This window comes from Dermacentor albipictus, chromosome 1 (assembly GCF_038994185.2).
Source record: "Dermacentor albipictus isolate Rhodes 1998 colony chromosome 1, USDA_Dalb.pri_finalv2, whole genome shotgun sequence".
NCBI lineage: Eukaryota > Metazoa > Arthropoda > Arachnida > Ixodida > Ixodidae > Dermacentor > Dermacentor albipictus.
In genome coordinates, this window is record NC_091821.1 from 426,372,493 (window position 1) to 426,400,197 (window position 27,705).

General features: G+C 45.9%; 1 protein-coding gene and 1 pseudogene across 3 annotated transcripts in view; both read left to right on the forward strand.

Moving 5' to 3' along the window:
• Nucleotides 1–567: 567 nt before the first annotated feature.
• LOC135897316 (solute carrier family 2, facilitated glucose transporter member 8-like) overlaps nucleotides 568–27,705 on the forward strand; it is a 92,444-nt gene continuing 65,306 nt past the window's right edge. Inside the window, exons 1-4 of one of the 3 annotated variants that reach the window (XM_065425934.1) lie at nucleotides 568–632; nucleotides 9,348–9,739; nucleotides 11,612–11,835; nucleotides 15,291–15,577. In XM_065425934.1, the coding sequence (XP_065282006.1) occupies nucleotides 9,469–9,739; nucleotides 11,612–11,835; nucleotides 15,291–15,577 (782 nt within the window). In that variant the 5' untranslated portion in view covers nucleotides 568–632; nucleotides 9,348–9,468. Of the gene's footprint in view, nucleotides 633–2,855; nucleotides 3,027–3,159; nucleotides 3,422–9,347; nucleotides 9,740–11,611; nucleotides 11,836–15,290; nucleotides 15,578–27,705 lie in introns of those variants that run through there. The other 2 variants (XM_070532271.1, XM_065425922.2) reach the window with 2 other exon arrangements.
• On the forward strand, nucleotides 22,456–22,636 carry LOC135897803 (U2 spliceosomal RNA; annotated as a pseudogene).

The window sequence follows — 27,705 nt, forward strand, 5'->3', positions numbered from 1 at the left end:
AAAGGAATTCCCAAAATAACGTCGTACTGCGCGTGTTGCGTGTGGGCTCTGCAGGCCGGCAGGCATGATGCGATGCACGACTCTTAATTTATGGGGTTTCACGTGCCAAAACCAAGGCCTGGGGTTCTTTAACGCGGCTATTTTCGCACTTCGCCCACATCGAAATACGACCGCCGTGGCCTGGAGATGCGCAACTATACATAATAACACAGCACAATACGGCGGTATGGTGTGACGATCGCATTTATTAGTGGATGTTTGGTTTACAGACCAAAATCAGAAAAATATAACTCCTAAACATTTAGGGCAGTATTCTTATCGTATAAATGACGAGTACGAAAGTGGAAATTCTGCTCTAAATACCAATGATTAATTAGTTATGGTTTATAAACTAGCCGAAAACAATGCCTTTCTAAAAAAAGCGAAATGTTGTGAAAATTGGACTTCTTTGCAATATACACCACATACATTTTCAATTTTGTATCTCATGTTAGCACGTGAAATGAGAAACGGAGAAATTGAAAACCTCAGCTCTCTGCTTCCCGAAAGGAGAAGAGGAAGAAGAACCAGGAACGCTGAGTAACGTTGTCCCTGACCGCAGCTATCCTGGCGCCGAGAAGGAAATCGAGCGGGTAAGATGTATTTCTCTTTCACTAAGCTTGGAGCACTGGGTGCAACGTGCAATGAGCGGTGCCATAAAGAACAGCACGAAACGAAAAATCCCAACTAAACGAGAGTCCGGGGATATTTGTGATAGGCTCTTCTTTGTGTACTGTTCTGTGCGCTGTTAAATGAACTCGTGGCTTGTTTTCCTTTAAGTGTGTGATATGTGTAACGTAATCCAAAGTCACTTTATTTCACGAACAGGTTATGAACATTATTTCACGCAAAGTAAGTTCACTTGCAAAATTTATCGCATGGAGATATTTTGTCTTTATCGCTTTAAATATGGTATGGCTCTCTTACAATAAAGAACATCATTCTTATATTATTAAGAACGAGGATTATCTTAGGCGCAACGAATAATGCTTTGCTAGTATCGGCCAAACCGCCAACCAATCGTGCTTTCCCGCTGTCATGTAGCAGCTCTTCTAGCGAAACTACAGGGTTACATGTGATAGCTACTCTCCCAAGTTGGAGCTAATCAGCATGCAGAAAGAAGGAAATGAACGTTTCGTTAAATACACATAGGCGATTTTCTTCTACTTCTATGTAGACAGTAGCGCAACCATGCAGTAGGTGAGAAGGCTAGGATAGTTAGGATAGCTTGAATGGGTAAGACAGCACAAGCTCTACGCGCATCAGATAACAGAAGCAATCTAAGAGCCTGAAATATTACTTTCTTTGGTAGTGCCTTGCGTCGCCGTTTTTTATGCTCGCGTGCTTTTATCTGCAAAAGGGCAGTGTCCCAATAAATTCCTACTGAGAAAGTCGACGAGCATCGCCAGGCTGCCGTTCCCGCAAATGATCTGCTAACACCATGACAAGCATAGCTTTGCACCAGCCCGTACAAAAATGAGTGTTGATTAATCATTGATATATTGTTGGGGAATTGTTGAAACAACTGACATCAACAAATTTTCAAGAGCAATTGAGTTCACTCAACCCTTGCACAACAATATTACCGTTGAGTGTTCTCAATAAACAATTTATTGGGTAATTTGTGTTGATTTTTCTAGTTGTTCTTTTGTTGTGTAGCAGTTGAGTCCAGTATACAATAATTAGGACTCACATATGAAGACATTCCAAACATGTTTTGCGATGCGTTCCAACCTCATTCCTGTCACTTTGCGGCAGGTAGGTTCTTCTTTCGCCTCGCTTTCATTAATGGAAAATTATGTGTGACCGATGGGGTGGAATCGAACGTCGGCCGTCGAGCCCGGTACTCTAACCAATAGGCCACGAGCGCGCGCATACTCCTCTAATTCGAAAGCCAGTGAGCTCTGAAATGCTTGGCGTGTGCGCCGCGTGCCACTTCCTGGTGCTGTCGCTACAGCTGGCGCTTTGAAGCGCCTATCTCCGGGACCGCCCCACTTTCGTAGCCATTTTCGCTACGTAAAAACTGCAACGTTAGACTAGATTCATGACCGCCCAAGTTCATAACGATTTATTTCTTCGCCGGTGTACAAATGCCATCGTCGTTTTAACATACACTAAATGACATAACCATTGGTACGATCCGAAATGAGCACGTTTTGGGGAGCAGAAGAATGCGAAACTCACTTGCCAACACGGCGACTACGCGCATGTGGAGTTCCCCAAAAGTAGACACGGTGGCAGCGCGGCCGGCGATAAGACAGGTGCCGACAGGCGACGACGCTACCTTCGAGCATCGGACGCACTGTGGGAACCGTAGGATGCAAGCGCGCACACGCTACAAACATACACGGGTGAGGTCTTCGAATTTCCTGCGACGTACCCTCTGTCCGTAAAGCAAATATAGTTTTTTGTCCAATGTCCGTGGTACTAGAGATCAAAGAATGAACGCGCTTTGAGATCGCAGCGCGCAGCCGCTATAACCATTGACTTCAAAGAGCTTCAGATTCAGCAACAGCCGCAACAGTATCACAGCTAATCGCTGTATCTGCGGCTGCTCCCGTTTCTCGCCTTGCAAGCAGCACGCGATTTATTTGAGCCTCGCCGAACGGTCGTCCTCTCCCAAGCCTGCAGGTCTCGTATGTTCAGTTAAGAAAACCAAAGGGAAATGAAAAAAATACAGGTAACGGACTCTTATTGTACCTTACTTGTCACCTCGTCATCTGCAAAGGTGCTACACACTATTTTAAAAGCTTTGTTTTTGTAAAAATAGCAAAACTAGTAGTAATTTTTATTTCTAGGTGGCGCGACAAACGTTAAGGTAGCGTTTGGGTGTGTATGTGTGCGCGCAAACGGGCGCAACCGAGCTTCGTTTTGCGCACACTTTTGCAACAGTACACATGGTTACCGCTAGTTTCGTAGTCGCATTTTTTGGTCGTAGTATTTATTGTTTACGCTATAAATTAGGTAGTTCTTATTAATTTATGAAGGTTAGTTGATAAAAAATTATTGCTAATTAATTAGTGGTTCTTAGGTGCCGTTATTTTGTGTTTGAAAGGTTTTTATAACTGAATACGATAGTGAAACCATGTGAAGCTGTGAACGGCTTTCGGACTCAGTTATTCGGTTGCAGTTGTGCGGTAGTTCACGCCTCGTGCTTCTTGATGAAAGTATTTTCTTTTCGGACATCATGACGCACATTTTAGTGGAATGCTTTAACGACGATAAGTGGGACGTTTATCCGGTGAAGTGGTTGGCTCACCCAACAACTAGTCTTCTACTGATGTGCGAGCCTGACGGTTTTGATGAGTTGCGTGGCAGAGGCCATGATGCCTGTTGGAGAGAAGGCACCCCGAAACAGTCGCAGCCGCACTTCTGAAGATAGGTAAGTAATCTCGTTTTCTTGGTCACGTAGCCTTCTTTTCTATTGTGACATTGACGAGCGTGACATGTTAAGCACACCGCTCACTTTCTTGAAGCAAACCGCATGCCCCGGAGCAAATGCGCGCGATACTAACTCTCGCTGCCGCCGTCACTTCGTTTGAAACAGAAACAATGGTAGGCGAAGAGGCAGCGGCGCCCCATGTGCGTAAAATTGCATTGCTTCATTTGTTCATGTCTAATAACGTTTCCTTCATTTGTATGAGAGAACACAATTGGAACATAAGGATCAGCTTCTCTGCGCAGCGATAATTTTGTACAGTGGCCACGTCATTTTTCATGGGGGGCTCACGTATGCCGTCTAAGCGCTTGTTATCGCGTTCCGATACGTGAGAGGCGCGCTGCCTTTCAAGGTATTTAGGCAGGCACTACGAGTTTAGGAGAACCGCGACAAATAATCGTGCAGCAGGTGTGCAGCTGTGCTACGCTTGTACCACACTCGTACCGGAAGGCAGTGTTGCACTTCACGCTTACGCATTTCGTAACTATGGCGGCCTCCGTGGCAATTTGGGGATCGTGGTCGTGGATACGATCCCTGCAGCGGCCGCATTCCAAAGGAGCGGAATGCACAAACGCTCGTGCATTGTGCATTGTATGCACGTAAAAATTTCCAGGAAGTCAAAATTAATACGGAGCCCCCAACTACGACGTGCCTCATAATCAGATCGTTGGTTTGGCACGTGGAACATCAGAATTTTTTTTTCCGTAGTGGCTCATCGTATACCATACGGTTAGTGTGATCACCTTTTGTGCCGTAGCGGTTAAGCGCGCCTCGATTTAGGTTGCGGCTAATGATGCGGCGCACCGCGAAATATATTTCGCCTCTCTGGGATTTTCGGAGAACGGCCAACCGATTAGTCACAGCTTCCGCGCGGTGACTGTACATGGATACACAGCGCAAATGAACAGAGGTGTGGTGACGTGGTCAAAGAACACAGCCGCCGACGGGCTCACCTTATCGTCTATCACCCCCAAAACTACCGCAGTAAGCATCTTTATCTAGCGCGGCGGTTTGCCGTTGAAGACGTACTGTACAATTTTAATAAGCGATAACCGAAACATGCCACCGTTCTCTGCTGCCTCTTTGAGTTGGACCGATCCGAATATGGGTTGTTTCCAGAAGCGAAAGGAGCGCCAATCGGCTCGTTGTCGCCTCGAGCAAAGCGTCGCACTCGAGCACCGTTTGCGCGGTGATGACGCGTGCATGAAGCTAGCTCACTGCGCGGACGCTACCGCGCAACGCAAGGGCGTGTACGCGACGTTCTGCACACAAATCGCGCGGGATGATCGGAGCCACGCCTGTGCGCGGCTAGCTTCAAAGAAGCGGTACATGTTTTCACTCGTACAGGCACGCTCACGCTCGCATCGCTCTCGGCGTATGTTTAGGTCATCCCTTCTACTGGACTTCTACCAAAAGATTCGATATCTGTTTGGTATGGGTTATGCACTGTCGCGTGGTCTTTGGTTCTGCGAGAGAGCCGGGAATATTTTCCGCACTGTGAAACATCGCTGTGCGTGTTTTAGCTAACATTTACCGTAGCAACCCATTCTTTCCTTTTCTCGATGGCACTCGTAAAGAGTCCCAAATTTTTACTTGTCAGTATAGTGTGTACTTCTATTTCGTGCGTAGTTATGTGCAGTGCGTGGCAGATTCTTAATCCGCGCAATCTCATTTTCTGTCCACATTCCCTTCTCACAGGTTACGTATGCAGTAAATTCCCAGATGCTAAAGTGTTCTACGCCAAAAGCACCTTGGCGTCGTGCAAGAGACACCCGTTGATATGTGGCTGATTCACTAGCAAGCTCGCATCAAGTGGGATTTTCAACTATATTTTGTGTTACCCTGTGGTGTACCAGCTGCTGCATGGACGCTGTGAAGGCTTACTTTCGATTTGCTCTGGCGTTTAGTAGTAAAGGATGGGCTACCTTTTGAGGGGAGGCATTTACTTTTGTTTGTGAGAATGTTTACCAGCCTAACCAAGTGATACGTGGGTACTGTAAACAGCAGCACGAACAGAGGCGGACGAAATAGGTAGGAGCACACACGAGCGCAAGCTCTACTAAATGTTTGCTTTTGATGACAAAGGTATTAAACACACTGGTCAACTTGGCAAAGGTAAAAATCCGTGCGTGCGTGGCAGAAACACCACGTGCGACAAGAAAAAAATATGAAAAAGCCATGTCATGTAGATTAAACGTGCGTGAAAAACGAGAACTATCGGTCAAATCTATTGAAAAAGCGAAAGATTTGTCCGATAAGTGATACTACCCAACGGGAATTACTCATTTGAGAACAACTTTTTCCCACTAAGGGCAACAGATAACTTGGTTACGCAATAGTTTCGTTTGTGATCAATAAATATTGCTCCTGGAACTCCTCTGGTGTTGCGGTATAGAGCAGAAAGAACGATTCTTTCATCACAGAGACCAGAACACAAAAGGACTTACGGAAGCATTATTTATTGATCACGAAGAAATATTCATAAACAGGATTTCTGTGACCCTTAGTGGGAAAGAGTTGCTACAGTACTTCTCGTTACTATCGCTTACAGGAGAAACTTTTCAGTTTTCATGTTTTTGTTAGTTTTTGGCGCACATGTTTATTCTACAGGACGTATTTCGGTCCTTTTTTGTTGTGCCGGGCTGTGTATGCTGCGCACCCATGGCTTTTTCTTTGTGAAGTTGGCCAGTGTGTTTAAAATCTTCGTCTTCACGAATAAACTTCTACTTGAGTCAGCGTTCATGTGTGTTCCTACCTTAATTCATCCTTCTCGTCTCTGTTTGGGTGGTTGTGAAATATAAATGTACACCGAATTGGCGAAGTGTCCATAGAATTGATACATGAAGTTATTTGCGCTGTTCATTTCAGGAAGAACGCTATAGGGTCTTCTCTTTGTTTTTGACACTGAGTACATTTTTCTAGTTCAATTTCAAGGAGTCCCCTCAGGAAGCCAATAAGAGTGATGGTAACTTCCTTTGTGTGTAAGATTTATGAATTTCATCCATTCAAGGCATGACATGGCACATGCCTGATTGTAGGTTGCAAGCATTCATAGTAAGATCTGTTTTTCGGTTCTCATGACGCTTCTTTGTACTGCGCTGCATTCTCCAGGCACATGAACCTTTTTATGCTCTAAGTGCATGCGTTCTTTTTCTATGTGTTGGAGCGAAAATTGTAAACTTAAATATGCATATATATCATTTTCCTTGTAATCTTTTTCAACATGGGTGCGCTGTAGCTCCCTGTGTCTTTCAGTTACTGCTTTGTCCCAATTTTTATGCAACCTTTATATATTTTATGCAGCAAAATTCTGGTGCTATTTTAATAACATTTTATCTGTGAAATTGAGGTAATTGGTGTTTCGTATATGGTATATTTGCGTTTTTCACTGTCTCAGCAATCGGGCTGTCGAGTCATTGGAACCTTTTCTCGTACTGTAAGACTATTTCTGGGGTGCTTGATACTGAAAGTGCAGGTGACCATTTCTTTGGCTGTTTGGAATTGTGTTAGCCATGTGTTACTACCAATTTTCTGTGCTAAATAATTATTTTTTCTCTTATCGTTCAAGGTATTAGCCTTTCCTTATCTCTTTATTGACTGAGGTAGCACTTAGTTGCTGGGTATAGGAAAGAAGGCCCCAAAAAGTGCTTTAATTAGCTTTGTGCAAGTCCAGAAATATTACCTGAAAATGAGCTCACTAAATTGAGGAAATGCCACTAACGAACTCCTCTGTACCCCAAATTAACATAATCAAATGGCGTACTGTTTGTTCTTGACTTGTACCAGGGAGATAAGCTGCTTTCATTACACAAAAGCTTTACAAGTTTATTTCTGAAGAAAGCAATCCTGGCTTGTCAGAAACACGATTCAGGTGTTCATCATGCCCGACAACTTTCTAAATGATGTCTCGTCAAATAATAGCTAAGTTGAGTGATGTTATTTTATAAAATAATTGGGCAACATGAAAATATATATATCTCGAAGACAAAGCTCAGGCAAGTCTACTTTGGTACTTCATTAAATTTTAATCACGGTGAAAGACGTGTGCTAAAGGTTGTATATATTTACGTGAAGTCATTCGTTTCAAGTTGGTTACTTTGCCTTCTCACAGTCAGCCGTAGCTCTTCCTGTGATGTGTTAGTGTGCGCAACATTTTAATGTAACATATTCAGATGTCTTTTGTGTATTCACATGCAAGCAGCTCCAAGTGTTCATGTGTTCAAAGTTGGTTGTTGCAAGGGTATGCTTAAGCCCTGTCTTTTGAGTCGCTTTGCCTTCTAGTCATAAACAAGTCGAAAGTGAAGAGCACAATGATCGTTTTGATTGGATTCATATGTATAGGTTTTTTCAGATGTATTTACACTGCTATAGTGCTGTAGGTACGAGCCTGTCTCTCCAGGTTCGATGTAGTGGTGCCTTATGTACTGTCAATATTTCACGTGCACACATCTTTAGTGTAAATAAAGGTACTTCAAGTTGATCAGTCTCTCCTTTGATTTTGTTTGTGTTTGGGAAAGTTATGAGCAGGCACCGGGGCATGCTAGTGTGAACAGCGAAGCAATTTCAATATATGAATAAAAATACACTAGCCCAACGAAACGTCAATCATATTTCAATGGCGACTTCTGAAATCTCAATGGCATCTCAACTGTGGCACGATATGCTTTTCAATGCTGTGGCAATAATAACTCAACAGGTCAACAGAACTACCACAACGTTAGTTCAACGCAGTATCAATGGTAACTCAACAACCATTCAACAAAACGAACACAACGGGCCGTCTAAGCACAATGGACTTTCAATGGTAACTTAACAATTATTCAACATTGAGATACCCAATGGTGTTTCAATTCGATTTCAGTGGCCAATATTCAAGAGTGCTCAACACTCAACCCAACAATTCTCCAACATACTCTCAATAATTCCTCAATAAAAAACTCAACATTGACCAACAATATTTCAATGCCTTCTCAAGAATTTTTTTTGTACGGGAGTACTCCTACAGAATGCCACCTTGTCCAGCAGGGGGGCAGAGCAGGGGGGGAAAGCTGATGTTCCAGTTTCTTGGTTTGAAATTGTCTCGTCGGCATCACACTTTGAAGTCTAAATGGGATGTATGGAATCGGTGTGAAAATGCACATGCACCTAGCCGCATCGGTACTCGCACGACTATTTTGATAGGCGCCTGAGCCTACGCTTGTATACGCATGTCCTTTTGTAAGAGACGAAATATCAACATCGCTTGCACACTCGTTTATTGGTTAGATAGAGTCAGTCAGAGAAATGAACATTGCTCGTTTCACCGCCAAAACCGGCAAACAAAATACCAACATATACGTGGCTCCACTCTAGATGTCACTGCTTGTTCGACAGATAAAAGCGAGAAACCCCTGGCAAATTTCTTAGCCCTTGTCCTTAATTTCATTGACCTTTCCATGGTCTCATTGACTGGTGTACATCATATACCGATATATAGAAACAATCGTATCCGGGTTCAATGCATAAATAAATGTGCCATCCCTGGTGAACTCAGTGAGACTGCAGCGCAGATATCCATGAGGTTAATTCAACGAAATTTTACGCTGTATAACTACACTTTCGCAAGAATTGACGTCTTTAGGACAACTTGTTACATCTATAGTACCATCTGCTAAGTGAAGAACACATAGGTCTCCTGCTTGCAAGACAAAAGCCGCCGTCACTTATGCACTAAGACGGGGGCAATGAGATGATAATTTAGCGTTAGTACTTACATTACGTGAATGCCAGTGAATCGTAAATATATGACCACCTGGGCGCGTAATACCTGCATTACGTGCTTTCGGCCTCAATGGCCAGACCAGGAATTCAGGCACTCTCCTCTTCGCAGCTCGTCGAGGCCCAGCTCGTCGAGGCACAGCCGCGAGACGGTGTCTTCACGACACAGCAGCACTGCACCCGCGCAATTCAGCTCACCCGATGACCTGCCGTCGCCCCCCTACAATGCCGCAATGGAGGCGCTGCGGCGGATGCGGCCCCCGGCCAAAGGTGCAACGCCGGTCAGCGACCCGGACAGCATGCTTCCGTGCGGCCACCACGTGAACGCGATGCTGGTCGCATGCTATGGCACCCTGGCCGCGGGCACCGCACTCGGGTTCGCCTCGGCTGCCATGGCGTCCATTGAACGCCAGTCCTGGTACGACCTGCCGCGTGTGCCGCCTCAGAACAGGTGGATCGCCGACAGCCTCTTCCTGGGAGCCATCATGGGCGCTCTGTCCTCGGGTGAGCATTGGAGCTGCAAACAATCTAATCTCTCTCGCTCACTTCCCCCAGACATTACCACTTGCTTTTGCTGCCCGCGGCGATGACCTTAGTCGAGGTGGCAAGGTTATTCTGTGCCTAATTTATGCATTTGTTCCTTCGTTGCTGCGCATTTCATTACGCATCCATGAGCTTCACAAGCTAGATGTGCTGCTCCTCACCTGTTTGAACTGTGTCATGTTAAAAAGTATCATTGTGACCTACAAATGCGCTCCTGCATATGCAGTGGCGTATCGTGCTTTGATTCATAAGCATACACACTGTGCGCAGGTCATGCGTGGTGCATAGCGTAACGTTGCCCTTCGCGGTTTCAGGGTGTTTTGCCGTGCAAGGGTTTTTGGTGTATCTGTGCTTCGTACAGCTTCAAAGTGCAAAGTATAAAGATGTAGCCTGTTCATCAACGGCGAGTTTGAACTATGAAATATGAAAAAGGGCGTTTAACAATTTTCGTCGATACAGATCAAACAGCTAAGCCTTGTCCTTCCTCGGGATTTGGAACGCTGCAAATAGAGAAGGGTCCTAAGACTATGAAAATGTTTGAATTTAACACCTTGCATTTTTCCGAAATGCGGCCGTGAAATGGCACTGGAAAGGCAAAATAGGAACTTGAATCACGTGATTCTCACCTTCCCCTGTGGCTTCTGTATAGCGCTTCAACTGTAGTGCTGTGTGTGGCAATGAGTCATGCAGATGCGGGATTTCATAAAATCGTGTGAGCGTAGTTACCGTAAAGTTCTTGCGGATAAGTTCTTCTCTGCCTCTAAAAATGACATCCTCTGCTGCTAACATTGTGAGACTCAGAAGTCTAATTATTTAAAATTGTTACATTTTTATTTTAACCTGGGGCAGTTCAAATAAAAAATTGGTAGGCAGCCACGTTCTAAGCACCCTCGTTTTATTTAACGTTAAAGTCCGACCTCGTTTCCAAAATTCAACATCTAATTGTGACATGCAATCTAAGCAATATATAAACCAAGCGCGCAGTGAGCTCTCTCAAAAAAAAAAAAAAAGAGGCCCCACTATCATTCAAGACGGAAACAGCCCGTGAAGAAATACGCGACGAACTTTGAAACTGAACGACGCGGTTAGTCACGGCAGATACTGAACAGCACGTTTTGCTTGGCGAGCATCGTCTGCGACGTTCCATATCACTATCTGCCGCGCTACATGATATCACTCAAACTTGGTCACACACTTCATCGCAGGGTGTTTCCGTCTGATGTAGCTGCATAGGACGCTCAGTTTCGACAGTTCCTGGATTAAGCGTTGAAATTCGAGGATAAATATCTCGAATTATGAGTGATTTTCAAGATTCTTAAAAACAAAGGCGATCAAAATTGGACAGCCTACAAGTTTTCCACATAAACAACTGCCTGCAGCGCTTTCATAAACGCTTTAACAACGTTAATGGACACGCGAGTTACTCAATCCTCAGAGGAACACCGGCAGCCGCGCCAGTACTACAGCGCGTATGGCTGGCTCGTCAGAAAGTGCATATGCAGAAAACAGGGCTGGTTGGAACTTGGGACAGCTGAGATGTTTCCTGTAGTTGAAGCAAAAAGTAAAGTGCCTTAGAAAACCACCGGCCTAATTTGTGCACACATTTATCACACTTATATACAGAACCTTCTGTGGCTAATTATATTGGAATGAGTGCACACGACAGGAAAACGAAACACGGCTATGTGCCTTTACATTGGGCACATCAGATCATTTTTTTAAAATAGAGTTATTGTCCACAGACTTCGCGTACACTTCAATTGCACACTTCAGAAACAAAAGTAACTAAACACAATCACTTCGAATTTCTTACAACATCGCGTCCTTTTTCAGGCTTGGTGCTGCATATGGTCGGCTACAGAACAAGTATGTTGCTCTCTTCAGCCGGCCTAATCAGCTCCTGGATATGCATGGCCTTGGGAAGCAGTGTCAGCATGGTACTGGTCGGCCGGGTAGCTTGCGGTCTCTTTGTGGGTGTTGCTGCCAACTGCGCCTGCCTCTATATCGCCGACGTCGCGCCTCCGGCCAAGAGAAGCACCTACGGAGGTCTTCCGGAGGTGCGCTTTATACCAATTTATACTATACTGCGTGTCGCACAAAAACACTATGAGCTGCATGCTTCTAGTGGTATAGGCCTGAGAAAACTAGCACAAAATTTGTGAATGCAAGGTGCAAACCGCACGCATGCGCATGTGTGTGCGCGCGTGTGTGTGTGTTCGTTTGCAATGTGTCGCACACGAACAATTCCAATTCCACGAACAACTTCCAATCATGAGATATCATTACTGTTTTTAGAGTATTCATCACTGCCTCTCGTAGTAGAATTTACGTTCTTTTCCATGTGTCCTAAACTTCAGCGGAAGTTCCATATTATCAATTTGCTACGATATCTAAGCAGTAAGCTACTCATTGCGTCGTTTGATAACCTACTCTCGTCACTTTAGTTTACTCAATTTCATGAGTTGAAATTTCAGCCAGCCGGCATAACCTTTCTCTAAACTGTCCAAACAGTCAATAGACAGTCTACAGACAGTTCCTTAAAGTAGCATATGACTACGTACCGCTTTAAAACTCTTGTTGAACTTTTTCAAAGGGCAGTAGACCAACTATATATGGACGAATTGTGTGTCTTTCGAACCGGCTATATCGGTGACGACCGTTTAGAGTTAGTAAAACTAGGTCATTGCAGACCGGCAATTGCATGTTTTAGGACAAGGTTGGCAACAAGAGTCGACAAAAGACAAGTTCTTGTCGAGTTATTCAGTAGCCTAGTGCATGTTTCAGGTGAAGGTTAGCAACAAGGGTCGACGAAAGAAAACTTCCAGTCGAGTTATTTACGAGTCTAGGCAACTAAGATTCGCTAAATAAGCTTTAATTTTTGCCATTAGGCCACTAAAGTAAATTTTATGTTTGATCTAATAACGGGCAGATAACAACAAGGTATTTAAAACGGTTAACAATGCCTCATTTAAAACACGCTCGCACGAAGGGCGCCGACTTTACCGCCACGCGGTACCAAAGCCGGTATCGTTGCGGCACATGGTGAACTGAGCCCATGTGGCACCCCGTGGTGCCACGTGACCCAGCAGGCGCACTTGCTTGAGCATGCAGCTATATACGTAGCGATATTGGTAGGTGACCCGCGCTTAAGTTGTGCTTGTCACAGAAAAATTTTAAAAAGTAAAAAACCAAACGTAGCGAACAGTCATTGCTACTGGTCATAATCGGATTCACATAGCCTGTGTTTTCAGTCACTAACGCCTAGTCGCCGCAAGGCTTTCTAGGTTTTTTTTTTCTTTTAGAGACGTGACTTTTACCAGATATTTAATTTTAAGGCTTGTTACCGCATGATCCTGATGCACTCATATCCGGTTTCGCACCTATATGGAATTGCAATTCCTTCTGCTAGCATCCATGAAATCAAGGAATTGAATTTGAATTCTGGAGCTTTTACGTGCCGAAACCCCGATTTCACTATGAAGCACGCCGCATTGTAGGAGGCTTCGGAATAATTTTGGCCACTTGGGGATCTATGGCTTGCCTCTGCTGCACGAGACAAGGGTGTTTTTTGCATTTCGCCTCATCGAAATGCGGCCGCCGCGGCCGGGATTTGCTCCCGCGACCTCGTGCTTAGCAGCGCAACACCATAGCCGCTTAACAACTACAGTGGGTCATCAAGTAAAAGTTTTTGATATGCTTTAACTTGCAGCTAACTTCTTAATTTCATCAGCCCACCTAGGTTTCTGCCGTTCTCGACTACTCTGCCTTTCCCATGGCAACCATTCTGTAACTTTAATGGTCCGCCGGTTATTTACCCTACGCATTACATGGCCTGCCCAGTTTGCACCTTGTACTCTTAATGTGAACTAGAATATTGGCTATCCCCGCTTGCTTTCTAAACCACATGGCTGGCTTCATGTCTCTTAACATTGCGCCTAAAATGTCTCCTTCCAGCGCTCATTTCGTGGTTCTTAACTTGTTCTCGAGATTCTTTGTTAACCTCCAAGTTTTTGCCCCATATTATAGCACCTGTAGAATGCAATGATGGCAGACTTCTTTCTTTTTCAACTACAGTAGTGGGGTCCCAGTCAGGATTTGTTAAAGCGTGCCGTGTGTAAGTCAACCCATTTTTATTCTTCTGTAAATTTCCTTGTCGTGATCAGGGTCCCCTGTGAGTAATGGGCCCATGCAAGCGTACTCCTGAGCAAACTTTAGAGGCTGTCAGGCGGTCCTGGATTCTTGTTCCCTTGTCGGGCTATTGAATATTGGATTGAATAACTTTAATGAGAGGCCCTGCGAGCTACGGGACGCAAGGTCCCATAGAGCGGGCTACTCCCACGTTGGGACCGGGAGTTGTAACTCCCTGGCCGCATCGTGGGCTCGCTGGACGGCCCATAGCTGTTCCGCCAGGTCCGTGCTGCGTAATGCTTCTTGTAGCCTGGCGGAGTCTTGATCCTTGTTTGCGTGGGTCCGACCACACGGCCAGAACAAGTGATGTACGTATTGATGTGCTATTGAACATTATATATTTGTCTTCTGCATATTAATATTCCACCCTCCTCTTAGACATTAGCGGTTTAGATCCTCAATCATTTGTTTTAATTCTTTCCCAGTGTTGCTGAACAGGAAAATAACATCTGCAAACCGAAGGTTGCTGAGATGTTCACCGTTTATCATCACTGCAAAGCTTTCCCAGTATAGCAGCTTGAATACTTCTGAGCATGCAGTGAATAACATTGGAGAGATTGTGTCTCCTTGCTTGAGCTCTTTCTTGATAAGTAACTTTCTGCTTATCTGGAGATCCAAGGTAGCTGTAAATTCTACTGTACTGTACATGTAACTATGTTGGAATCACCTGGCACAATATAGGGTAATAGTATATCGCAGGGAGAGGCCTTCGTTCTACAGTGGGCGTAACAATAGTCTGATAATAATGATAATCATCGACACCATTGTCAGCATCAGTCTTTTCGCTTTCGCGAATTAATCTAACGCGCTGTTTTTGCATTCTTAGAAAATCTATAACTGTATTCTCAGGTGGTCACGTATCATGGTATCACGTATCATGGCTATCGAAATTGGTGCTTCGCCTTTTGGAAGAAAGTGCGTATTTTTTTCATCCACTTTCATTTCCATTAATCTCTTCATTTTTTCATTCAATTAATAAGTACATGTGATTTCTCCAATGCTGTCCTTGATGTCAGTGTCTGTTGGCTTCTTATGATATGACCAACTAAAATCGGGCCCTCGGTTTCCTGTCCTCACTTTCTATTTTCATGGCATAAAATGTGTATGTATGTATGTATGTATGTATGTATGTATGTATGTATGTATGTATGTATGTATGTATGTATGTATGTATGTATGTATGTATGTATGTATGTATGTATGTGCGCGGGCGTGTGTGTGGGTGTATGTGTGTGCGTGTGTGGCTGTGTGTTTAATCGTGTGGTAAGAGGAATCGACTGCATTGCGCAATAAGCTGGTCATGAGTGCTGCCTGATATTTGCAGGTTGCCACGAGTGCCGGAATTCTGACGGCTTACTTAATGGCTGGATTCCCGTGGGAAGTGCAGGCAGGTGGTTGCGCTCTCGCTGCTATTCCCACGCTTGCGCTGCAGCGCTACATTATCGAGAACCCACGCTGGCTTCTGGCGCAAGACCGCTTTCTCGATGCTGACACGGCCGTGATGCGCCTCTACGGCGTCGACCCTCCAGCTGAATTCCGGCAACACAAAGGCAATGAGCCCACACAGCAGCAGGGCACCGCAGCTTCCTACCGATGGCCGAAGGAAACCAGGTGAAAAAAAAGTTATTGCGATAGCAATTTCATGAGCACTCTTGGCGCATTTCTGCCGTCAGTGTCGACGTGGGCGGTGGCATCGCCGTGAGGTGCCGCGTAAACTCTGCGGGTGACAACATCAACGCAGAGCGCCCTACGCTGCATGTGCGAGTGCAAGTACGCGAGGGTAGCTGAAGATAGCTGCTCAATCTCGACGGCGCAAGAGAGATCAATACGAAGAGGAAGCGCTCGTTCTTCCCTCGCACGCCAGGCACACAACGGTGCTCGGCACCGGGAGGAGGGGGGCGGCGATATCGGGCTGCAACTGCGCATGTGGTGGTCGCATCTTGAGATCCATCGTCGTTGGGGGCAGAGTCTATAGCTACGTCGGGGGCTCGTAGCGGTTGTGCGGGCTGTGTGTCCTCGAATCTCACTTTGCGTTGAAGCGATACATAGCGCGAATGTCGATTCGTTCGCTGCTGCTGCCCCGTTTTCTCGCGCCAGCGTTTTGACCAGTGTCCGCAGTCATGGAGTCTCATGTGTTCATGTTTTCTGTGCCTGCTGGCACCATGCTCATTAATTTATCTAGCAAGCGATTGTTCACAAGTTGATACGGCCGATAACAGTACTAGCCGTATTTCGTATGGCTGTCTGCTAACTTGCTATCGCAATCTATGCTTGGCCTTTCGAGCCAAACTGCGTCTTTTTTTGTTGTTGTTATAGGGATGGTAAAAGTTCGAGGATATGGCGGCTCATAGTAGCGCTGAGTAGCTGGAGTTTGTCTCATCACTATATTTACAACCTCACTAACTGCTTGCAAGTTACCTATTTTAGGTTCACTATTAAACGAAACACGTGCCTAATGAACCGCCATTCCTTAGGTCTAATAGATACTTCTGAAAGCCTGCATATTCTCGTTTTTATGTATTATTTGTTTTTTTCTTGAACGGAGGTGGGTATATTAATTTGCCTTTCTATGTCACGCATATTCTATACATACTCATCAAGCTCCGTCTTTCACAATAACGGAAAATTAAATCTGGAGCTCCATATATGTTGAAATATGCATACGGGTTGTCACAGCTAACTTTAAGCAATTTCTAAAATATATGCTTGCGCGCTATATATGAGATTACTAAAACCACGCTGTTTGCTATACTTAATGCGGCAAGTTGCACTATATAATCTTGCATTCTATCTTATGTGCAATTAGGGGTCCTACAAGCTAAAACTATTCCAATCTCTTTTTATTCCGATGTCGTGACGTCAAATTTACGTAACCACAGACGTAAGCATCGGGCGGTGACCCACAGCGTTGTCCTAAAAACCCAATGAAATGTGCTTCTCGTTTGTAAGATGTCACTTTCTTTTGCATTCAAAGCGAATAACATTGCCCACATTCAGCACTTTTTCTTATCTAACTAAAGAGGCGAGGAGCAGGCTCAAGTGTAGAGAGTTTCGATGGGGCCGAGCCAGCACAGTGAAAGTAGACAATCTGATCAGGAGGGTGGTGCCGGAGTCGTCGACTGATCCGCGTCCGTGTCCTTGGCGCAGGTTGCGCTCACTGGTCGAAAATCGCGGTGGCGTGCAGCGGAAGTTTAAAAATGCTGCTAAAACGGATCCTCAGCAAAGAAGCGGTGGCCGAGCGGTGTCGTATACGTGTCCAAAGGTGTCCATAACGTTAAACCTCAACTGATTTTTTTTTTCATTATACGCAAATACATCCAGATCCCCGGCAGCTCCGAGTAGTTACAGCCACAGCGATCGCCGGACAGCCACCTTCTATTGCTTTCAGAACGGGGAGGTATCTGGCTATACAGGAAATATTTTTGTTTTGTTCGGCGTATTAATGCGCATTTAACTTGCGCGCGTCACTTTTACCCGGTGAGTTATCGCAGTTTTGTGACGTCGCGTGACAGATAGGCGAAAGGGGCGCAGCCCCAAAACATTTGAGCAATAGCAATTGGTCAAACCACGCCTTTATCGGTAATAGCGTAAACGGCATCGAATCAGGAATTATTATCTTTCTTTCGTTCGGTCTATTCATGCATAATCATTCTTCACTTACCATGTAAGATGTGGTGCGCTCATACGTCGCTTGACATACAGGCGCAGGGGTGATGGTTCAAACATTTTTTGGCCAATCGTAGAAGGCTGATAGCAGAATTGAAGTAGAAAAATTTGGAAAAGCTGTACCTTGTAAAAGGGTTCGAAAAGGGTTCCTAGGTCTCGATTACCTGGAAAAGGTAAGAATTCCTTCAAGTGTGAAATTAACTTGCGACAAGCAAGCATTTTAATTCATTTGTTTTAGATCGAAGTTGCAAGTGCAACAAGATGTGCTCGAAAACATTATATGCCTGTAGTCCCAGTGTCTTAGAAGAACTGCATGTTTTAGAGGATATATTTAAAGAAAGTGTGTGGCAAGTAAGGTATGGCATGCAGGAAACGTTTGAACTGTGGGGCCTAATTACTGCCTAAATAAATAGTAATGAACCTTCAGTTTCTTTCTTGTTCTGTTTTTTTATGCGAAGCATCCTTGCCTCATTCTTGGGGCTTCGAGGTAGTTAGGTATGTACATAGGTAGGTAGGTTCCTTTCTCACCTCGCTTTAAATAAAAAAGAAAATATTCTGTGGCGAAAGGCGGAATCGAAAATCTGCCAGCGAGCAGAGCTGCCAGATGCCCTAACCACTATGTCGTGGACTTTTCTTTCTTTATTTTCAGTTAGCCTAAAACCAGAAATTGGAATTTGTGATCGCAGATCAAACTCGTTTCATATTATTGCGATCAGAATTACATAAATCCTCCAGGCTCGTTTCTGCCGCTGGCGTCAGCGTCACCATGAGGTTCCGTGTAAAGTCCACAGGCGATAAAATCGTCGCCGCGCGGCATATGCTGAGTGGAAGCATGCGAGGGTCATCCGGCGATCGCGGTTCAAACTCGCGCACGCAATGGCGGAAAGCGAGGAGGAAGCGCACCACCCTCCTTCGCGCGCGAGGTTTCTGGGGGAGGGGAGGGAGGAGGCAGCGCGTTCTACTCCGGTCGGCCCAGGCGGCCGCCCGCCCCCGGCCGGGCCGCGTCATCTTGAAAGCATCGGCAACGGGTACAAACTCATCGCTGCACTGTATTTTCAAGGCGTAGTTCGCGTTGATGCGAGCGGTAGCACGAAGGTCAATTTGCTCGCTGCTACTGCCGCGTTTCCTCACTGCAACGTTTTGACGGCGAGTTTCCGTGGTCATCGAGTGGGACGTCTTCATGGCAGCTTGTGCGCGCGTGACACCGTGCTTGTTTATTCATTTATGTTCACCGATAACTTCAAGTGGTTGCGAAGGGAAAGCTACGGAGGCAAAGCGAGCGCAAATCAGAGCGCTTCTCGAAAGTGTCCTGCATTTTAGTTTACCTTAGTTTAGGCTGGGGAATGCAAAACATAAACACTTTACAAGCAACAGTTAAATGAGACAACACACCACTGAGCGTAAATGCCTACTCATTTTGAGGCTTTTCCTTTTCGCGTTGGTGGAAACGCGAAACCGTCACACGTGGAAGCTGCATCGACTAGATGTCTGTTTCGAACAACAAAAACCACTTTGGAACGCTGACGGAATACTTCGCGCGGTAACCCATGTGGAGCAGCCACGCACTCGTAGCTTTCGCTTCACACAAGGTTGTCGCATGTATCGTATGCCTATGTTCACGAGTTTCATCATCATCATCAGCCTGGTTACGCCCACTGCAGGGCAAAGGCCTCTCCCATATTTCTCCAACAACCCCGGCCATGTACTAATTGTGGCCATGCTGTCCCTGCAAACTTCTTAATCTCATCCGCCCACCTAACTTTCCGCCGCCCCCTGCTACGCTTCCCTTCCCTTGGGATCCAGTCCCTAGCCCTTAATGACCATCGGTTATCTTCCCTCCTCATTACATGTCCTGCCCATGCCCATTTTTTTTTCTTGATTTCAACTAAGATGTCATTAACTCGCGTTTGTTCCCTCACCCAATCTGCTCTTTTCTTATCCCTTAACGTTACACCTATCATTCTTCTTTCCATAGCTCGTTGCGTTGTCCTCAATTTGAGTAGAACTCTTTTCGTAAGCCTCCAGGTTTCGGCCCCGTAGGTGAGTACTGGTAAGACACAGCTATTGTATACTTACGAATTTATACCACCGATAAAACTGCTATCCTCACTTCATGTAGCGTCCACCAATTTGCTATCGCAATCGATGCTTCGCCTTTCGGGCGAAACTGCGACTTTTCATTACAGCATCGAACACTGACATGACATCTTCAGTCAGTCGTCTCATACACATCACGTGTTTTCGCAACCATTTCCACAAACCACTAACACACAGAGCAGCCCTTTACCTTTACAATGTATATATGCCAACAGACTATGCGAGACTGCATGCAGTCCAAGTAAAAACTAACGTCCATCTGTTGAAAATCACATAGAGGCGGTAAATATCAAGTATACATTCAGCGGTAGATTGTCTGTATACTTCGCTTTATTGCATCTCAAAAGAAATTGGTATTATTTCAACCAATGAAAACATGTTCACTATTTTCAGCATTGTTGTGCAGAAAGCAACGGGTAGACGGAAGTCTAGCCACATAATGTGGTGATGGACGCCTGCGGAGACTGGAGTACTTAGACCTCCCTCTCTCCCTCCCGGCCGCTCCCCTCCCTTAAAAGGGGAATAAACTTCATTCATTCATTCAACTTCTTCACCATGCACGTGAATGCCTGTTTGCTCTAACGACGTTTCAACAAGAAAGGCTCCTGTGTGCAGTTTGCGGAAAAATATTTTAACGTTAGCCGCTATTTACATCTTTTTAACCCTTTTGAGCGCGGCTTGCCCACGCCCTTCTTCAAACATTACCCGATATAATGTTACAAGGAGCACACTTTCAATAAGATCCTTTGTAAGAGGCTTTCTTATTACGCAAGAAAAAAGCTTTCCCCGAAGTACCGATAGGGCGACGCAACGTCCCGCAAGAACCGTGGCACGGTGTGACGGGCGCCAGTAGCTAAACAACATAAAATTATGCTGCTCCCACGCACGATACGAATCAGTGTAAGCGAAGTTTTCTGTGTTGTTTGCTTTGATTGACGGTAACTACCGGTGATGTTGACGGCGATTGCTTGATTTCTTCAACGTTTAGGCGAAGATGAGAGTTGTGAGTTGATACTACACGTTGCCATGCGTGCAACACCGATATTGGTCCTTGTAGTACACAGAACACACAGGGAGGCGTGTGTGCTTGAGGCGTTGTTGTGCACCATCGTTAATAACCTGTATGAGATGGTTGAGCACTGTCATTGGCTCACATGACACACCACATCGTGGCAGAAGTGTTGGCAGAAATATGAGGCTGTACGTGCCGAAACCACAATCGGGTTATGAGACACGCCATAGTTACGGACTTCGCAATAATTTTGACACCCTGATGTTCAATAAAGTGCACCTAAACCTAGCGTCTGAACCCAGCGCTTTTGTATTTCTGTCCTATCGAGGTCGGTATCGAACCCGCGACGCCGAGCGATACTATTGCCGCAAAGCTAGCGCGGTGGGCACAGAAGTGTTGATTTGACGTGTGACCGCTTCCGTATAGCGTCGCCTAGACGCTACGATGATTTAATGCGGCATTGCATCTGCGGGCCGTGGGTCACTTGTCCGCTTACAAACTTCACGTGGTGTTTATTTTTTCAGAAAAAAATAGAAGCGTACGCTGCCGTACCTTTCTTTTGCCCGCAACCTAGGTCTTGTCTGTAGTAGAAGCGTTTGCTTGCCTTCTCACGTCACCTTTTCCCTGTGCCGCCCTTCCCGACTGTTTGGGAACTGCGAGCGAAGAGGGGAAAGGTTATTATTCACTCATTTCACGACAGCGCCTATTCTACCCATTCTCGGCCTCTTCTCCCTGCCCGATATCTCCCATTATATCTATCCCTCCCGCAAACTTGCCCGATAGCATAAGGGTAAGCGCTGCAGTTTCTGCAATGCTTTTGCGGGAAGTTACGGGTACGTACAGCTGTCAACAGGCTAATCTGACGATGCCTATGGAGCTCCAGTGGGCACTGTGCACATGCGACGCGAGGAAAAGGTCCAAACGAGTCACTTTTCTCGCGTCGCCTCTCCTCTCTACCACCCTGCATGCTCTGAACCACCCCCCGATGCGGCGTGCAAGGCAGCAGCCGTAGCAGTGAAAAAGTCGCAGGAAGAGGCAAAGAAAGCTTTGGTTTAAAATACCAGGCATGGCACCTGTAAGCATGGTTTGAAAACAAAAATACCAGAGCCATTCCACTCTGTGAAGGTGGATGACCAGCGAAGCTCTGTATGGGGCCCCGTAATGCTGAACGGTCCATTGACCCGCGTCAAACGCCGTATGCACGCAAGTGGAAGGGGAGGCGGAACTAGTCGCTCCTCCACAGTGTTGAGCCTTGGAAGATGATGAGGCACTGGGGGGGCGAACATACCCATGTATTGTTGCAAACCGCGGCACGACAGCTTTTGCTAACGGATCCCGACACGTAGACGAGACCCGGACCTCACTGCACTTCGAGGGCACGCACTGCTTCACCGTAGCCAGGGCTATCATGCGTTGATCGAAGTCCCGCAGTGCAGCAATGGTTTTGAAGTCATTCAAAAACTACAAGTGGTCACACGCAACACAGGTCACACAAAATTGTTTCTCTACAAGCTCCCTCTTAAGTCAGCCCATTGCTCCGGTAAAACGTTCCAAGTTTTTCGGATCGGCGCCGCATGGACGGTTCGTATTTGTTGCCCCCTCGCCGTCCTGGCGGGCACCACGCTTTCAGAACCGCTACCAGGGGAGAGAAGAAGAAAGGAAAGGAGATACGCAAGCGTTTGGGACACCGACAATGAGAGGGTGTTGATAACGTAAACATGCCGGAAGCGGGTCAAAGCGTAGTATGTGTTCTTATCAGCTCAATATCTCATACAGGTTGTATTTGGACCTAAGGGAATAAACTTATTTTTGCATGTTGGCGGAGTGCTTGAAGCCTGCTTCATCTCCACAGGTCCGCCTGTTATTGCGCTACCTTGGGGATCCGTGCACGTTTGCGCAGAAATGCTGAATCTATACGGGTCGAAAGACGCAGGCAGTTTTCCCCAAACCTAGCCATATACAGCATCGCTGTTAATGCACCAAACGAGATATGTTTCATCTTTTATCAATGTGAATCTTGAAACAACTTGCTGAGGAAGCAATTGACACAAAGACGGACCAGCTTTCTCTACTCGACGAAACAAATTGATCCTTGATGTTCGCTCCCACGTAGAGCATCAGATAAACGTGGCAAAGTTGCGGTGAAACTTTTGAATGTGCTTACCTCTGCCATACAGCGCCTGCAGAATGTACATAATTTTAGCCACGGGAAAAAAAGTGACAAATAGTGTCACGTTTGAACATCGACAATTCTAGGTCACCCCAGGCTTCGGCCATCGCGTGTACTTCACGCATTTATTTTTTTCCAGCCAGAGTAACTCGTTCTCCCGATACCCACCTGAATGTACCCTCTAATCGTGCTGGGTGTCTAGGCCACGGTCGCACCCATGCTTATCTGATTCCGAATCCAGCTAGCTTTTTTGCCCAGCTCGGTGCGTAGGGCCCTTCCTATTTTCGTGTCTACTTTCTTTGCGGCAGCTCACGTTTCGAGGCGCTGTATTAGATTGAACAATCGGCAGCATCGGCCCACTTTACGCAACACTTTCCTTGTAGCAGTTCACGCTACGTAGAAACTGCACGACGTTGTATCCGACGTCGCGATTGCTCAAATTAAGTTTGAACGTTTCCTCGATGGAGTACCGATGCCACCGTCATTCTAACACGCACCACATCACATACCCATACGTACTTGCGATTCCGTCAGACGTAGTCGCTGATCACGTCACAGTCCAGGCTATTCTCGCACACGCTAGTCCACTACCTATACGCAGAACCCAACAATCGCCAAGGCACCAGCTCGCGCCAAGCGGCAGGCGCAGCATTCATGTCGCTGCTGCCAAATACGATCGTCTTCAACATGATCGTCGTCGTGCAGCTGCTGTCACACACACGTGAGCTCTCGACCCACACATACCGCAAGTGAGGAGGATGGAAAATCGCCTGAGTTGGTGCAGCTTCTTGGCAGCAACAGTGCGAGTGGAGGCGGACAAAGTAAAAAAAAAATTATGGAACACCCCATGAAGCTGACTGTCAAATAAAGTTTAAAGAAAGCATTTAATATATAAAGCATAGCAATCACACGATCATTCACCCAGCCCCTCGGCATGCTCAAAGAGAATTATCCAAAACACACAATATTCATGCTAAACATCCGTAACTTACAAATGTACCAGCGTGCCAAAAAGGGAAACGTGAGAGCAACAATGGGAAAACCAAACTTACAAGGCAATGCCGTTAGGCACCATGCACCAGGCGGAGCGGCTGCCTCATTCGACATATAATACTGTAACTTTGCTTTCTTGCAGCGATATGGTGAAGTAATGGAGGTTTGCCTTATAAAAAAGAAGGGATCATACTCTGTTGGTAAGCCATTCAAATCGCTACAAAACTTAACAAAATGTTTCACCCACCCGATCGCAATTTCCTCCCTGATACAGCTTACCAGATTTCTTTTCTTTTCCCTTGTTCTGAAACATTTACGGCAATATGATGGCTTGTCTGCTTCTTACTTTCGTACTTGTAGGGTCTCGCTCTGACAACCATGAAGGCTACTCAATTTCCGCAAATATTTTCGTCCCCCTGGTGTTGCTTTGTGGAATTACAAGCAATGATGGATTGTCAGCTATATGGAAAATGATTCGTATATAATCGATATCAATAGTGAGTGGGATCGGCACAATTTTTTTTTTGCCTTTTAAGATATACCATGTGATACCCTTACAAGGTTTACTCGCTGCCCTGGTGAACTGAACGTGCTAGCTATTTTATACTTGCGATGAATGGAAGCGATTTTAAATATGAAGTTTATCGTAATTTTGAATTGCGGGGATTGGGTTAAAACCTTTGGAGGATATTACTTTACAAGCGTTGCAGATCTCTACACGCATATTTTATGGATTGCACAAGAAGTCTTTCCAATGTTCTGAATGAATTCAACTTGATACATAGTATAAATTATGGTGGAGTGAGGCCCACTGGCCCCCTCAAAAGGTCTGGCCATCCTGAGCTGACAAGCAAAGAGCATACAATGCTCGCCGACGATCGTGTTTGCAAAGAATTACGTTGCTACGCGCCACGGAAAGATCTGAAATTTCAATCCGAACGCTGTTCTTCCTTGTCCTCGGGGCCGCTGCACTCCAAGCCGGACGGTGACGTAATCGCATCCTTGCGCCTTACGTACTCGAGTCCGCAGTGTGATGTCGCACGTGGTTACACGTGACTTCAAGACTTATTCAAGGCACCTTATGTTATTTGTGTGATGTATTGCTTGAATGAACGAATAGAAGTTTAGAGAAATATTAAAACACACAAAGAAATTTCGCTTGCGCAGGCTAGATGGGGCGAGTGGAGAGAGCGTCTAGCTTGGCAGTGGAGCCCACCTAGTGAAATCATTGGTCCGCGGCACTGAAATATTTCTACCTCGGCTATTAATGCGCCACTTTGAAAAAAAAATGCAGCAGAACTCTCACTCGAGGACATGTAACATATAGCAGGGTATGACGAAAATTTGCTATGGGGCCTGGTGAGGGGACCTTTAACGTGATACGTGGGCAAAGTTTCAAGACTGTCACTTATTTACAACTTTTGTAACATATTTTTTAAACAAGTACTGAAATGTGTCAAACGGCCGTTATTAAATTGTTTCCCAGGTTTCTGCAGTGACCATGTGGGACGCAATGCTCTTATCCACATCTAGTGGAAATAGGTGCCATTTCTGGCGTTACCGAACTAATTTCCTTCCTCAAAGTAAAATGCGTCAGAAAAAATCGTAAACTGTAACGCACACAATCTATAGCCGTGATATCGTCGCATTCCAATTTCAATCTATTAGAAAACACAACTCTGTTACGGGGAAATTCAAACACAAAGCCCGTTTTCAGCGTTTCTACCATTCATAGAGCGGCGCACACCGCTCCGCATCTTGCAACATCATCATCCAGATGGCGCTCGCCTCAGCGGGCGAAGCAATAAGCCGCAGTTCTACCAGAACTATCGCTCTCGGGCATAGCGTTCGCCGCCAGCATTTCGTGGTGAACATTGCGGTTACATAAGCGGCAGTTGCCGGGAAGCGTGAGAAGCAGTCAGGGATCTTTGAGTGCTATCGCTTTCCACTTATAAAAGCAAAGCTTGAGCGTCCTCCAAATTTGTTTTGTTCGACGTGCAACGACGTTCGGTTCTGCCAGCATAAAACGTTGCTAAAACCGCGTGTAACGAAACATGTTATACTACTATTGCTCATATCTTTCCAACCGGACCACCTGTGCGCCTTAATTTGTATCATTATATGGAACAAGAACGGCATTACTCGATCATGCATTTGTAGCGTGCACAGATGGTGTTGTGCCACGCATGATTCAATAGGAGCTAAATTTACTCTCGCTAGGCGTTCACGGAGAGCGATTGTGGAGAGGAAGAGGTGCTAGTTTCCCCAACCCTTTTGGGAGTAGGCGTTCAGAGAGGCGTTGCCGGCAGTATGTTTGTCCATCCGAGTGGCTCTGGCCTGTTTTGAGGAGGAGGAGGAGGAAAAAGAAAAGAAGAAGGCAGGGAAATTTCGCTTGCGCAGGCTAAATGGGGCGAGTGGAGAGAGCGTCTAGCTTGGCAGTGGAGCCCACCTACTGAAATCATTGGTTCGCTGCACTGAAATATTTCTATCTCGGCTATTAATGCGCCACTTTGAAAAAAAAATTTGCGGCAGAACTCTCACTACAGGACATGTAGCATATAGCAGCGTATGATGAAAATTTGCTATGGGGCCTGGTGAGGGGCCCTTTAACGTGATACCTGCTTTGAGGGAGCTCACTCAGCCATAGTAGGTAAAATCCATCTAACTCATGCCTGCGCTCATCAGGAGCTATAAGGCCTACAAGCGCGCAATGTTTGGCCAAAATTTCATGCTTGCCGAGCTATGGTACTGCCGTATTCGGCACATAGGATCGAGAAATGACGTGAAGAAACTCGGGCAGGGAGATAGAGAGATATCGATAGAGAGATGCCCTAGTGCCCACACAACCTCTGCAAAACCAACAGGCCCACTGCAATAGGGAATGACCACTATTGTGAAATAAGACCTTCAGGCCCCCGCTGCGACTGCAACATAAGTTAAGCATGCGAGTTTTCTGAAGCATGAATAAATGTAACATGAGCGTTTGGTTATATAATTGGTGTAATATAGTGCATTTACACCCTTTCAGCACGCCCAAAGCATTTAACGCACCCCACTATGGATTGGTCCCTGATACAGTATAGCAGACTTTTTTTTTTCTTTTGCCTTGCTCTGAAACATTTGCAGGAATATGACGGCTTGTCTGCTACTGCACCTTCTTCAGAACATCTCCTGCGTCCATCTATGCCTGCTGCGTGCTCTGCAAGTGACGGGTGCTTCAATGACTGATGCACCCCCGCAGGCTTTCGCCGTGATACTACTTGCCCTGCACATTGGTTTAGCCACCTTAGCGACGTTTATCACGAAGACGGTCAGTCGACGGGGGCTCCTTGCCCTGTCGTCCGCGCTGGTCGCCGGCGGTTTGTATATATTGCGACCGCTTGATCACGTCGGGTTCAGGTGAGCTCCTGCCAGCAATACGGCTTTCGCCGCGCTCAACTCCCTGTATTATAGCATGTTGCAACAACTTTGACGTACGTATGCTCAAATCGCCTGAAACGAGACGCTTTCCTCTTAATTGACGAATGTTGCCCACGGGCAACATACCAGACAATAAGAGTTTCTTGCTGAGTTGTGGCATTGATTATGTGAGCTTCTGGATAAATATCTTTGGCCGATACTTACTGACCGGCAGCAAGCACGTTTCCTTGGTTTATAGCAGGAACACAGGACGAAGCAGAGGAATTTTGGCACACCAGTCGCTTTCGTTTGGAAGCACGGTCAGAGGAGGCAGACCGACCCAAGATCACAGTTTACAGTGGTATTACACACGTGCCGTAAAGCAAATGAAAATGGCAACTG